At 37.0% G+C, this 15,955-nt stretch overlaps 1 protein-coding gene across 3 annotated transcripts in view; it reads right to left on the bottom strand.

The window, feature by feature from the left end:
- Positions 1–15,955, bottom strand: part of LOC108503304 (interleukin-1 receptor accessory protein-like 1) — a 666,680-nt gene that overhangs the window by 135,481 nt on the left and 515,244 nt on the right. For all 3 annotated transcript variants that reach the window (XM_017827163.1, XM_017827164.1, XM_017827165.1), the window contains one exon: positions 2,792–2,866. In XM_017827163.1, coding sequence (XP_017682652.1) covers positions 2,792–2,866 — 75 coding nt within the window. The remainder of the gene's footprint in view (positions 1–2,791; positions 2,867–15,955) is intronic.

Below are 15,955 nucleotides of genomic sequence, written 5' to 3'. Positions count from 1 at the left end.
TTTCTTTCCTTTTGTCTTATCAACTCAAACTGCAGCAAGCTGATGCCATAACACTCTCTCAGTCACCCCTTAGAGAAACTCCTTCTTTAGTGTGCAGTTACCTTTCAGTGTGATGCTGTTTTATGGAAGCCATGCAAAGTAATACAACAGGTCTGTGGTCCCATGATATTAATTTCAATTGCTGGTATACAGAAGAAGCCAATATATCCCAATGATAAATGTCAAATATCTCTATCACTCAGCAGTGCTGGAGCCAAGTGAAAAAGATACGTCTTTTCATATCTTTCGTGGGAGTCTTCACACGTTGATTTAGACACTAAATGGAGGTGCCCTGTTTAAGTACTGAACTTCAGTAGTTTGTTCAGCAGAAAACCCACGGGACTTACTGATGCCTTCCTCAACAGTGTGCCCAGCACCACTCCACAGGGGAAGATTTGGAGGTAAGCCATCAGTACTGACTTTTTAGTACACTATGTGCACCTGCAGCTGCACACACATCCCTGCAAATTAGGTGTGCACCTCCCAGAGCATGCCCTGACACGTGCAACCTGCTTCATTTCTGACTCAGGACAGAGGACTGCAAGGTGAGAAGGACAGAAATGTGAGTGAAGAGTGGGGATTGTCCCAGCTCCCCACTGCACTGGCTGGTGACCTGCTAATGAAATCCCAGACCACCTCAAGCTCCCAGTTCCTTGCTCTCTCTTTTTTTTTGGAATGAGATTGCCACCTTTTCCACTTCTCCAGCTTCCACCAAAATGTTTGTTTTCCAGATAAGGGACAAGCACATCATCCCAAACACATTCTAGAGGACTAACATATTTTGTGGCAGTGTCTAGACCAGTCTGCAACATGTGGTCACCCCAAGACTCAGGTAGGCACCCAAGTTTCATCTAAGTGAATTTCAGCATTATTCTGATGATAAAATATTCTTCATTTTTTTGCAAAGTATGAACTGGCCCCCAGAACTGGCTTTCCTCAGGGAAACATAGACCTTTCAAAGGTTATCCAGCAGGACCAGGGCATTAAATTTAAAGAGTGGAACAACACAATTTCTGTGTGAGGGAACTATCAATTTTTTGTACTTGCTCCAGTTCTCACAGGCTATTTCACAGGCTTTTAAACAACAAATTAATATATTCTTGTAACTTCTTGACATAAGGCTAAGTATTGTAGATTCACATTCATTTATGGTCAGATTTTCCCATCTGTGTCTGAAAGTGACATTTTCAAGTTAACTCTTTCATATTCATCAACAGCTATTTAGTTTTCTGAATAGAATCTTTTTCAAACCTAGCTCTTTTCAAACTGTTTAATCTGTGTTTTAGAACTATGAGAAATCAAAACTGAGATTAATTCTAAAAGTCATAGACAAAAAGCCTCTGCCTAGCCATTACTAATTACACTTTTCTTGAAATAATCTCACCACACAGTACGTTTAGCAAGACAACATCAAAGCCCAGGAAAAGTTCTGCCTTTTGGGGTTTTTATTTTCAACAAAAATATTCCAGTAAGCAACACTAGTTTAGAAACAAATGTGTAGATCATTTTGCTTTCTCTTCTCTAGTCTTGTATACAAACAATAACATAAAATCATATAGGACTGTCATACAGGAAAAGATTTCTGAGTCATCATATCAGAACCAATATCTTCAGAAGAACAGAAAGTAGCTCTAGAAGGAAACGTTACATTTCTCCTTTTCTATATGATTGTTTTTGAAAAAACTGTATATCAGTACTTCGGAATATTACCTGAATAGCATGAATGATTTAAAGTAATAGTTTATTAATTTCAAAGAAAAGATGAGTTATTCTCTGGCCACTATTAACCACAAGCTGGCAATCACCATAAAATGCTCTACCAACAACTGTCAGAATTAATTTTCAAGCCTTCTGCTTTTTCTGATGGTGTGCTGCAGAATGTACTGAGTTTTACTTTCTGTATTTCTTTTCCTATGAGATTTAGACAACCACCATATTTGTATCCATTTTCTTCTGTAACTAACATTCTAGAACATCTATCAATAGGTTACTATTCTGACACCAAAGCATAATTCCAAAGTAACCTACTGAGGACTCTTGGTTTCTTGCAAGTTACTGTCTGTGTCAATCCAAGCAAGAGACAGACTGTTATATCCTGCAAACTGTAGTAACTTATGCACTTAGTTTTGGAGCCTTAATTACCTCTACAGCAGCGGGACACTAAAGTGACCAAACATACCCACCATCCACTATTCTAGAAAAGTGAAACAAAATTGCTTTTTTCATGCATCAACTTCTCTTGATTGATCTATACGTAAATATTCTTACATTTAGAATAATCAGATGCTATTATGGTAAAATAACTGTTTGCTGGATGATTTGACCAACACAACCTTTATAATTACAGAATATCTTTGCAATTCTGTAGGTATCCATGAAAGCAAAGAAGTCTTGCAAATCACAAAATCCCACTGAACCCCACAGTAAGTATATATGCATATGCATATATATACATATACAGAAAAGGGGAAGATACAAAGAAAAGTTCAGATTTACTTATAACTATTGACTTTCAGAAAACCTAAAACCCAGTATCAATAATACTCGAGAAATTAGTGTTCAATATTAATTACTAAGATGTTTTTGGGGAACAACAATCTTCTAGATGCTCTATGATGCATGTCTGCGTGGAAACAAAGTATGTTTAATGTCTTTTCAATGAAATTATTAATGCCAACATGCCATCAGATTACCATCATAACATATCAAATACCTTCACACAATTTGAACAGAGATTACATTTGCTACTTACCTAATTGGGTCTCCTGAATTGTTAGCTTAGTCTCCAAGGGATGTAAAAGCTTTGGTGGTTTATCTGTTAGTGGTGCTAGAAAAGAAAGAAATTCACATATATAGTGTTCTGATTATTATTGAGTAGCACACCTATATTGGTTCAGGAAGGCTTTAGTTTTTCTTTTATTTCAATAATATTTGTGCCTTCAGTAGCTGTAAATGTTTTTGCTTAGACAGTAAATATAGCACCTAAATTTAGAATATTTCACATGCTAAGGCATTAAAGGCACTTGTGTTAAAAAAAAATTAACTCTTTAAACCCTCACAAAAAACCACCAACATGCACTGACATTGCAATTTTATATTTTCGTAAATGTTATCCAGCACTTCACAGTTTGTTGTTATATTTAATTATGTCTCTATAAAATATAGACATTGACAGAAAAATAAAATAAACTATGCTACTGTAAACCAATTTTGAATAGTTTATGAAAACTTTATTTAAGAAGATATTACCAAAACTGAAACTTTTTAAAGCGGAGTACTACAAAAAGGCTCAGTTTTCAAAATCCAAGGGATGGATACAATAAAATAATGTCAAGAATCCTAATAGATGGCTTCTCTCCTCACTTTTGATCTACCCTGAAATACTGGTAGACTTAGGCAAATTGTGGAATAGAAAGTGTTTTGTAGTGGTCAAAAACCTTCTGAAGGTTCTTGAAGAGTGTTCAAACCACGTATCCAAGTAGTGCAGCTATTCTGTTAGATTTATCATCTGTATACTTAATTCATAGAAGTGGCATTGATTATTACTAATTTTGTTTCTATTAGGAAGTGTCCTCTTTACTATCTCTGACAGGTGAGTGCGTGTCATATGAAAAAAAAAGAATGATAATTATTTTTTTTAATACTGATAATAAATATTCATGAGAAAGTTCCAACTTTTGTAGTCACTTGTAACGTTTTGATATTTTGCTTTTCAACATTAATTCCTACTTCAGTTTTTAACACAGATTATGGGCTGTCACAGATTTAAAATACATTTGACATTTTGATATAACTCTATAATATTTGTTCCTTTCAACTTGTCAAAATCAATGCTCCTTTTCTTACTGACACACACACATACATATCCATATGTGTATGGGTTTAATCTACTAAACACACTCGTCTGCTGTCAGTGGAACAGCAGTAGCATTCTCTTCACTACGTTTCTTCTGCTCTTTTATTAAATTATCAAATTTCTTTAAAATATACAGCTTTAATTTCAACTTTTCAATAATTACAGAATGAAAACACTATGAACTCATGTTTCTGCTTTACAGAAAATGTCTGGGATGTTGACCCACTGAATCAAAATTCAGGAGCGGGAAAAGAACTGTTTTTGATCCATAGACGTCCTTTCAGTTTTTTTTCCAACAACAACTTCTATTCTCTATGGGAAATCATTCTCACTGCAGACTTTGGAGAGAATCACAACCCATGTTGTTAATATATGCAGATACATCATTCTTCAACTGAAGTATGAAGTTATAAAATTTTTGCCCAGTTTAATTTTCCCATAACTTGTGAGATTCAAAAAATAATTTAACAAAGAAAATGTTACTGAAAATAATAAATTAGACACATATCTGTCTGATGTATCATAATCAAGAAGCTGTTGGAAGCAGGTCCAATAGAGCAAGTTGTCAGGACCTCCAGTCGTGTTTTGAACATCTCAATGGATGCAGATTTCATCAATTCAGGTGTCCCATCCCCCAGTCACCTTCCAGCCCTGCACTGGATTCAGTCGAATAAATCCATGTCTTTTTGTACAGCAGAGTCCAAAATTTGTCAGATTATTCCAGGTGTGGCCTCACAGATACTAAATAGCTGTGAAGGATCACCCTCACAGACCTGCTAGCTAAATTCTAAGAGCTGTGCAGTTGGCCCTTGCCAACTCATGCTCAGCTTATTGTCCACCTGGGCTAACAGGGCCACTGCTGCAAAGCTTTTTCCTACTCAGTCAGCCCCTGGTTCTGCACTGCAGCATGGCCTCCTGAAAGACCATCCCTGCTCTCTACTTTGTCACCCATTCCTTCCATTTTGCTGAGAGCGAACTCTGTCCCATCATCCAGGAATACATAAAACCTCTAAGCAACAGTAAAAAAAATATATATCAGAACTGTGTCATACACTTATTTTAAAGGGAAACTTACAAATATTTCTGGCCAGTAAGAGTTAATACTTTGTAAGACAGCACAACTCTAAGATCTCTGAACAGGGGGAAATATCCATATTCCATTGTTGGATTCTTTTTATGTCTACCAACCTCACACTGTTGTGAGTATCTCTTCTTTAATACAAGTAAACACAATTCCCAGGGCTAACTCATTCCCCTGTCTGGAAAAGTGAAAGTATCCCTAAGTATTGTGCATTCCAGAGTTTGAGACTGTAGAACAATACTGTGAATGTGGGTAATATAGGCAAGGAAAATAATTTTAATAACTTGATGTGCTTAAAATATCGGTTTTTCCAAGGTGACTTAAAAGTTGTCCTCAGTCAATCAGCACCTTTAGTGTCTGTTATTTAATCTATTTCTTTGCCTGAAAACTTATATATATTCTGGCATATTGATCCCTGTGGCCTGATGCAGAGGTGAGAATTTCTCTATCTGCCTTCTACCTTTCAAGTTCACACTCTCCACAGATAACAACATTAATGGACACACAGAGTTACTGCAATCCTCATTTAGGTTCAGAAATTCTGGACTAGACCTATGTGTTTTCTATAAACTCTTTCATGTCCTTCAAACTATGTGGAATGACTTCTTAACTGGGTAAACCCACTATTCAAGAGGCTCTTCAAAGCAATAATATTTTCAGATAGATATATTGAGGTACAGTTAACTACTAAACTGAACAGCAAAACCATAATTCAAGCCTTTCTTCTTAAACTTTTACTAAGTAGCAAGAATCAGCCAAAATTTACAAAATTCACAACTCCATCTGGTCTCTTAAATAAGTTAAATACCTTTTATTCTTTTTTTTTTTAATAAATATGTGCAGGAAGGCAATAATTTTCATGTCCTACAAAAATATCCACGACTTCAAAGTACTTCCTGTTCTGTACTGCATGCAAAGAACAAAAATTCTTTTGAATATGTTTAAAAATAAAAAGAGAAAATCCTCTTCCCACCAGGTAGTATTTATCAACATGGTTGTCATACAGGAGGAACAGAGTGCTCAGATTCCTATTCTTGAATGAGGGAATTCTCAAGTCTCTTGGCAAGAATCTTAGTTCCTGGATATTATTATCTACTGATGCATGGATTTACTTCTCCCTCTCTCCTCTCTCACTGTCTTTTTTGTTTTTTTGAGATTTTTCTTGCCCCACTTAAGAGTCAAGAATGTTATCCCAGACAAAGTTAACCAAAAATGATATATTCCTCTCAAAAAAAAAAAAAAAAGGGTTTGACAGGTCAGTGCCTTTTAAAAAAAAGCTGATCACAAATCAAGTTTACAGCTCATCTTATTTTTGACTTGTGAATCATCACTGATAAGTGATTTGAAATAAATATCTGTCAAACTTGGTTTTTTATTAGAAACAAACTGAAGTCTAAAAAAAAAAAAAGGTGAAGTGACTGATTCCGAAGCTTCATTAAAAATTAATATTTAACTTCAGAGACACCACTCAGCTGCAGACATATTGATCCTGCTCAGAGAAAAAGTGCCTAAATTCACATTCCATGTCTATCAGATTGGATGTACACTTGAAATATATTGAACAATTCGTCTTATGGTAATGAAACCAAGAGCTACACAATCAGTCACCCAATTGGAAACTAACCAGAATATAATATTTTTACATCAGCCACCTACTTCCATTCTCCTCTTCCTATGTTGCTGCTTTAGCTTTAGCTGCACGTGGTCACATGCTACATACATACATTTGCTCTATGAAAAACACTGTTATTTGAAGAGACCAGCCACCTTTTGGAATTTGACACACATAATGAAGAAATCTTAGTTCAGACTGTACATTAAAATGGCACTAATCTGGACATCAAAGTGCAACTGCCTCAAACGCACAAGCTTTGTAATAGAAAAATGAGAATTCCAAAGATCTGTATTTACATCTGTTTTACAAAATGGTATCTTATGCTCCCTTGAAAATAATTACAAACATTTTTAATTTCTTAGAGGAAGACAGGGCTGTGTGGGATTGTCTGCAACTCAGAAAGATAGTTTATTATCTGGATATTTCATTCAAGGGCAAAAATTCACATGAATAGCTGCCTTACTTGGCCAGTCTGAGCTATATATATTTTAGAACATATCTTCAACAATTTTATTGAAGCAAAAATTACTTTTTGAGGATGAAAATTCTTCTGATTTTTCTGATATTTGAGATAATGCAATGGGATTAAATCTCTTGTAGCTGGTCTACTCTGGATTGATCAACATAACCGGTCTACTCTGGCCTCCAATCGGGAGGGCTGGAGACACACCATCTATAACGCTGCTGATGCTTTTGAGAAAGCACGCAGGATCACCCTTGAGGAGAAAAGACAACGCAGAAAGAAGCGTGCCTTGCACAATATACCATCTAAGGAGTCTTTCTGCTGTGCCTTTTGCAATCGGACATGCCTGTCTCGTGTTGGCCTTTTAGCCACCAACGCGCTTGCAACAAACGTGGGTAGAGCCCTTCCCAAAACTTCGTTCGCGAAGCCCAGCCATGAAATCTCTTGTGTTTATGAACTTAGACCATTTCTAGAAAAAAATACTGACGTGCCCCTGGAAGATACAACTATAGCACAGGATTAAGCACAGGATTAAATAGGGGGAAGAATTCATTACTTTGTGAAGGCAAAATATTCCTACATTTTGAAATCAAGGGATATCAAAAACACGGAGTTCTTTTCTTGAAGTCTATGCTATTTCTTTGAATTCACCCGACAGTTCAAAAAGATGCTCCACCTCTTTGCTTGCCTGTAGAAATTTAAGAGAATTCCTCATTCCAGTATACCTTCCTGCTAATTTTCTGAGCTTATGTCTCTTTTTCTTCTCTCTTCGTGGTGCAAATTTTGTCATAGGTAAATGATTGAGGAAACAAGGCATTTCTGTCAGAGGAGGGATATCAGGTCTGACTGGCTATAAAGCTGAACAGGTTGCCCAGAAAAGTTGTGGATGCCCCATCCCTGGTGATGTTCAAGGTCAGGCTGGATGGGGCCCTGAGCAACCTGCTTTAGTGGAAGGTGATCCTGCCTATGGTGGGGTTGTTGAAACAAGATGATATTTAAGGCCCCTTTTAACCCAAACCCTTCTATGATTCTGTGACAGTGCCTGGCACTGCTGCCTGCTCCACATGCTCTCAGAGGTGACCACTGTCCGGCTGTGAAGTACATGTGGTGTGCTCACCTCTCCAACTCCCACATCTCAGTTATTCAAGCATTGTCAAGCATGATAATCTTATACCAACAACAGTGGAGAGGTTTGAAATTAGAGTAAAACAATGGATTTGGGTTTTAGATTGCTATGTTTATGTGTCTACTTCATGAGAGAGCTCTTGAAATAAAGCACAGTCATTGGAAAGCCATCAGTTGTGAAATGATGAATTCGATTGTCATATTTAGAATCATAAGTAATTATGAGAATAGGAGGAAAAACTATAGCATTTCAGTTGATAATTACAGTGCCTTGGAAAACACCAATGTATACTTTGATGTTTGGTTTCTCATTTTTAATAGTAATGCCTGTAAAAGAAATAATGCAGTAGTAGTAATCTACAGTAGACTGCAATAAAATTAATTATGTGCAGCCTGAAGCTGCACTCTTGAAACATTAATCTACACAGTCACTGTCCAGATGAATATTCATACTGAGAACTCTGAGGTTTCTCAGAGCAAAAGAAAGTAATACAATGCAAGGGTGTTGGGTTTTTTTCTTTATTCCTCCTTACATAGATATAGCCACATACATTCAGATATATCTCTAGAGAAATCACTGCCTTTTAAAAAATAAATATGTGACAAGATCTTTTATAAGAGGGGAATTCTTTATACATGTTTGAGCCTTCTAACAACCTTCAATCTCAGTTCTCAGTTACATTCAGATTAGTTGTCATTCACAAGGGCATCATTTAAAATCACGTATGCCATGAATTGCACAGCAACCCTCTAAGAATATTCTGCTTCACTGTGTGAACTCGGAATCAAGCAGTTCAAACAGAGGGCAGATACGTACAAGGATACTGAAGACATGCCTGTGAAGCCATAGGCATATGACAGTAAATGAGCTGTCTAATGTGACTTAGTTATCACTATGACTGACTGAAGATCAGCTTTTATCTTCTGAAATGTTCCCATAAATCTTGCACTGAGAGACAAAAAAGTCTCTCTCTTTTCTCAATTTATGTCTGTGTCATTGTCTTTTTACCACATATTAGAAAAAAACAATCCCCCACTCCTATTGCCTTGGGCATACAAATGAAAATGGTCTTTATTTTTTATACATAATAATTTCTTCTGATGTTTTTCCCAGAGTGGTTACAATCCTTAATTTTTTTTACATAAGAAAATTCACCTAAAAAGAACTATATAATACATTCCATAGAATATTTGCCCTTCCTGTAAGGAAGTGCAGAAGCAGATAAGCTGGTAACTAATAAAGAGACTGTTATTATACAAAAGTTTCCGTGATGCATATAGAAAAGAGGCACTGCTAAAATGAAATCTAAAAGACAGGAGGAATATTTCCAAGAAGCCTTTTAAGATATTTTAATCCTGTGAGTCCCCTGTGATTAACAACACATTGAATACTGGAGAAGAGCAAATGCAGCCAGATGTTGGGGTTTTCATTATCTGCTCATCGCTAATTGAATCTGATGTGACACTTGTGCTACCCCTAGGACTTCAGAGAAGATGTTAGTTTTCTTGAACACACAGTGACATTTCCCAGTGATCATCTCCATGAAAAAAGTACAAATAATCAAAATGCTGCCATAGCAGATGTGAATAGAGTCTTGAAATACAAAAGAACCAAAGAGTATATGTAGTTAAACTTTTGAGTGAAATATCAGTCTAACATCTTGATAGTATTGGTCTCCTTCGGTGTGGTAGATCTAGAATTTATATATCGATCTTATAAAGAAGAAGGGTAGGAATAAAGCAAGGCTTTGATCCTAAAAAATGTTTAATTATAGAGACAGGATTGCCCCTCTTCCACAAAACCCCCCCAAAACCAAACCAAAACAAAAAAAACCAAAATACAAAAAGACTAATAAAAATACTGAAGAATCTAAAACATCCAAATCCTTTTTTCTCTCTTGCATAAAGTTTCTCTGCACTACAGAAACACTGTTTCTGTACAAAACTGATTCCTAAATCAAGATAATGGAAATGAGATTTTCTAGGTAGATCTGTGAAAAGGCTGTCATTATAAACCCTGGTCTTTCTGCATGATCTGTATGCTAAGGCCTGGTCCATCTACATGTCCCTGCACTTGTATCTAAGAGGTGTCAGATCATCTGAAAAAAAAAAAAAGGGAAAAAAAAAAGATGTGGTTGCTGCTGTTGTTGCTATAAAAAAGCAGGTGATATATTATCAGTGCATTTAATGAAGATAAAAGCTCTTGTTAACAAAATATTTAAATGATGCACCAAGGAGCACTTCCACCAGTAGATCCCCTGGTATTTCAGCTTAATGATGAAGCTCACCAGCATGTCATTCAGCAGGAATGCAGTTATAACCCATGAGGGAATTTGCTCCTATATCTACATGTTAGGTTACACCTTTGTTTAGAAGAGTCTTCAGTGAAGTGGTATGTTTTTAAATCTTGTATAAGGCTTGTGAAACAAATAGAAACATACGCAGTGCTCTTAACACCTGGGCTACCTGAATAGATGCCATATTCATGAAGCAAAACAGAGAGTTACATAAACCATGAGATTTAGTCAAACAGTTATGAAAAGCTAGACTCACACATTATCAACAAGCAAGCATTCTGCAACACACTATTAAAATTTCTCTGCATATCATCATAGATTCACTTTTCATATCATTACCTTAATCTGTTATCTTTCCTTTTATTTCTGCATTAAAATACAGAAAATATGGGGATGGAAGTATCGTGAGGTTATATTCTCTGTAACTAGACCAAATATACATTTTCTTAACAATTACTCTATTCTTATTACCAGATGACCCCCAGAAAAACTCATTTATACAGTCGAATTATTCAGTGATACCTACATTTCTTTTTCAGCCTCACCTTCATACTTGGCATTGAATTTAAGCATTCAATGTTATTTCTTGTCCTCAATCTTTTCACAATCATTATAATTTCCCCTTGAAATTTAGCAATAGTTTCCTTTTTTTTCCCCTATTATTTGTATATTCTATGTCAGATTTAGATTTCAAAACCAAGTAAATGGAGTGTGTTTTAGAATCAATGAGTCATTAAGGTTGGACAAGACCTTTAAGATCATTGAGTTCAACTGTTAACCCAGCACTGCCCAGTTCACCACTAAGCCACGGCCCTAAGGGCCACATCTGCAGGTCTTTTAAGGACCTCCAGGGATGGTACTCCATCACTTCCCTGGGAAGCCTGTTCCAACGCCTTTTCTCTGGACACACTCCAGCACCTCAATGTTTTTCTTGTAGTGAGAGGCCCAAAACTGAACACAGGATTCAAGGTGTGGCCTCACCAGTCTGAGTACACAGGAACAATCATTGTCCTGGTCCTGCTGGACACACTATTTCTGATACAAGCCAGGTTGTCATTGGCTTTCTTGGCCACTTGGGCACACTGCTGGCTCACGTTCAGCTGTCTATGGACCAGCATTCCCAGGTCCTTGTCTGTCTGGAACCTTTTCCAGCCACAATTTAAAGTACCTCATTAAAAGTAGCATCAGCAGAGCACTGATTTTAGGAATGGTAACACTATGAAACTGTTCCTGCCTTGCTTTTACTATTCTCTCCTTCTTTGAGAGTTAGGGCAGATAGTTCTTAGAAACACAGTAGCTCACGGCCTTTGAGTGCAAATTCTAAATACTCTCTGGTTTTTTTTTCTTTATAATTAAATCTTTCTATTGATAATGCTGACATTTCAAAGCAAGATTTCTCAGCCTCCAAGGAAGCCTTGTAAAGGGAATAGGACCCAATGCACCCTGACCACTTCAACTCTTCCAATGAGCTGACATTTAAAGGCCTTGCAATTAAAGGTTTTACATATTTCATAGAGTTTTCACTTTCAGGATTGGAAGTCAACCTTTTAATTCTGTTCCTCTATTTTAAAGTCATCTGATTTAAAAGGTGACCTGCTCTAATTCTCTCTGTTCTGGTTCTATCTTAGAGCTATAAACCTCTTTCATTTGTTTTCCAAGTGATTTCAGTGATTAGGTCTTCTGAGTATGTCTTTGCTCTGCTAGAAATTTGGACATTCTTGTGACCCAAAAATTGAAAAAAAATCCATGATTTATACTTTTATGAATAGTAAGAAGGCTTTTTTTTATTATTATTTTTGTACTTCTCATTGAGACTACTTGGTCTTTTTTGTCCTCTTGGGTGGTTTTTTTTGATCTACTCCATTGAGGCAGGGTTTTTGTTTTAAAGTTGAGAGATTTTGGACTGCAAGAAAGTAAATATCACTCCTAACCTTCAAGAAGGGCTAGAAGGAGGATTTTGGGAACATAGACTGGCTAGCCTTACCTTGATCCCTGGGAAACTGATGGAACAAATAGTCCTGAAAACCATTTCCAAGCACATTAAGAACAAGATGATGATTGGGAGTAGTAAGCATGGATTTACAAAGGGAAAATTGTGCTTAACCAACCTGGTAGCCTTCAGTGACAAGATGACTGGCTCAGTGGGCCTGCAGACAGAAGCTGTTTATCTTGACTTTACAAGGCTTTTGTCTCACTGACAAACTTGTGAAGTATGGACTAAGTACATGGATAGTAAGATGGGTTGAAAGCTGAGTGAACTGCTGGACTAAAGAGGGCTGCAACCAGCAGCACAAAGTCTAACTGGAAGCCTGGACCAGCAGCAGTGTATCCCAAGGATCTGTGCTGGTTCAACACTGTTTATCTTCTTTAGTGACCCAAATAACAGAACACGAAAGTGGGAAGAGTGGTTGATGACAAACCAGACGAGTGAGCTGCCACTCAGGAGACCTTGACAGGCTGGAGAAATGGTCTTACAGGAACCTCATGAAGTTCAACAAGGTGAAACGGCAAGTCCTGTCTCTGGGGAGTAGCAATTCCAAACTTCAGTCCAGGAGCCAAACAGCTGAAAATCAGATTGGCAGGGAAAGACCTTTGATTCACAGAGAACAAATTAGCCATAAGGCAGCAATGTGCTCTTGCAGCAGTGAAGACCAACAACACCCTGGGCTGCTTCAAGGAGAGCATGGCCAGCAGATTGAAGGTCATTCTTCCCCTTTGCTCAGCTGTGATGAGACACATCTGGAGTGCTGTTTTAGGGCCGGACCCTCCAATACAAGAGAGATATAGACATAAGGACAATGAAAGGCCACCATGAAGACTACGGGATTGGAGCATTTCAAACAAGGAGAGACTGAGAGAGCTGAGACTGCTCGTCTCAGAGAAGAGGGCACTCAAAGGGATGTTGTCCACATGTAAAAAAACACGTGGGAATGGGGAAAGTCAAGACAACAGAGCCAGACTCTTCTCAGCTGCGCTAAGGAAGAAGATGGGAGGCAGTGGCACAAAACACAGGAAATTCCACTTCAACACAAGAAAAACAGTGTTCACTACACAGGTGGTCATGCACAGGAACACGTTCCCCAGAGATGCTGCAGTGTCCATCATTGGAGATACTCAAAACCCAACTGGACATGACCCTCAGCAACCTGCCCTGACTGATCCTGTTCAGAGCAGGGGATCTGACCAAAATATCTCTAGCAGTTCTCCACTTACTATTTAATTTTTAGCAAATATTTGCTTTTTTCAAACAGGCTTAGAAAGTCTGGAGAATTCCCTGGATGTCCTTAGTAGTTAGTGTCCATGCAGCAGATGGGATGGGGGACATACTAATTGCACTATACAACTCTAAAGTTTATCGTACAGATGTTCTGCCTGTTTCTCTACTGTGTGCTCAGACCCTCCCGTTATAATAGCAAACATCCTGGCACAGAGGACTTCAGGTTTGCATTATCTCTATACAAATCTTGTCTGAAGCCCAAGCAGCACAGTTTTAGTTTCCATAGCTTTTCCGTTTTGTAAGAAGGTAGGAAATCAAGGTCTATCATAGTATATTAAAACTAAAAAAGTTACACAGTCAATATAAGTGGAGAGAGAGCATGCTTGAGAACAATAATATTTGACACATATTGTCCATTTGATGTGCCAAGCTTTAAAGAAAGCTCTCTATGCAAACCCAGTATGGCAGATGTTATGTTAGCACATATCATACAGTTACTTGGCAACAAACAGAGATTAGACATGATAAACATTTGGTCTGCAGAAATGTTTTCAGAGTTGGTTGTTACACAACCATATTTAATACTTGGTGCATAAAAAAATCCACTCTAGTTGTGTATATATAAAATGTTTGTAAAGCAAACTACAAAACAAGAAAATCTTACTGAAAATAATATTACTATTACATAAAACAAACAAACAAACAACACAAAGCTCCCTCTTGTAATTACAAACAAATTGATAAAACACATTGATAAAACACAATGAACATCATGCTGGATTTTTTTTCCCAGACAATGTAACTGGGAAACGATGACATCTTTAATTGACTTTTTTTCCCCTCAAATAGATCTTCTCTTACTCTTCATTGGAAACAGAAAACAGTGGTTGGGCAAAGTTAGTTTTATTAATTAAGGAAATTAATGCCTATTAAACATCTGCACATTACTTTTCTCTGGCTAGAAGCATATGAGTTTTCTCTGGCTATAAATCTATGTCATCCTATTTCTTTCCAGAATCCTTACCATCATAAATTCACAATAAGTATCTTGATTATTATTGCACTCTTGTCTTCATAATCAAATACCTTAGGCTAGAGGAAATAGAATTGGAAGGCTTTCCCTTGGTTTTCCCCAAACTTGTTATTCCTTCTGAATCTAAGGATGGATTTTTATTGGAATGTACATCTTGTTTACACAGAAAAGTAAAGGTTATTCAGACATTTTTTAATCCTGAAGTTTTCAGTAGAAATGTGTATATTTCCTGGCAGAAATATCTAAAGGAAAACCCATGACATATTATTTTGGGGTTTCTATGTTTAAAATAAAATTATTCATTTTTGATGCAACATTTAGAGTAAGATCTCCTTAATATTCGTCTTTGTCTGTGTAGGCTTCTGCTTCTGAGTTCTTGTGGTACAAGCATTTTATTTTTTGCAATATTTTGGTTTGAATCAAGGCTGAAACTAGAAGGTGAGAAATACCACAGACCTTTTCAACTAAGGGACTAGCTAAATATGTTAGAATTTTCTAATCTGTTTTGGAGTTTGTTTACAAGGCACTGTTCAGTGTTATACAGAGGTGTATGAACCCCACTAGAAAGGACATTCTAGGACACTGAGGTGTCTGGGCTAAAAGACTATTTCAGAAGTTCACTACAGTGTGCTGGCGAGCGAGGGAAGAGTGCACTGCTAACAGATCTGTGCTGCAGTCTTTGAGCTACATGCTGCTGCACAGTACTTCTCTATATCATATCATTAGGGATTCAGGAGCCTTAATCCAGTTTCGAGAAATGGGGTAGATACTTAGCAGCGTGAGTGTCATGCCAGTTTTCAAAAACTCATGACTTGATATGGATCCCCTTTTGTTTACTTCCCATGTTTTTGTAAATCCCACTTGGTACCTTAATGCTTGTGTAAATCTAGGAGCAGGAATCTGAATCTCTGGGAAGAATGTGACTTGCCTAAAAAGTTTTCTTTGGCTGAAAACTCAGTTTTCCAGCAAGTTAGACTCTTTCCTAATGGAAAACAAATCTGTAATGCAGAGTCTGTGTAGAAAGTAGCAGCATGAGCCATTTTGCATACAAGTACTCTTTGATTATGTTTATGTGGCTGACTTTTCTCTGTATGTTCAAAGTGCATTACATGACATGCTGTAGAAATGAGAAAAATAGCTGTCACTTCAACCACAAGATAATAATAAAAAAAACTACCTGTATGGAACCTAAAAGTGTAGATCTGTAACACTCCTATAAGAAATGAAGT

The sequence above is a fragment of the Lepidothrix coronata genome, unplaced genomic scaffold (assembly GCF_001604755.1).
Source record: "Lepidothrix coronata isolate B3197 unplaced genomic scaffold, Lepidothrix_coronata-1.0 Scaffold135, whole genome shotgun sequence".
NCBI lineage: Eukaryota > Metazoa > Chordata > Aves > Passeriformes > Pipridae > Lepidothrix > Lepidothrix coronata.
This window is presented reverse-complemented; position numbering and strand designations above follow the sequence as displayed.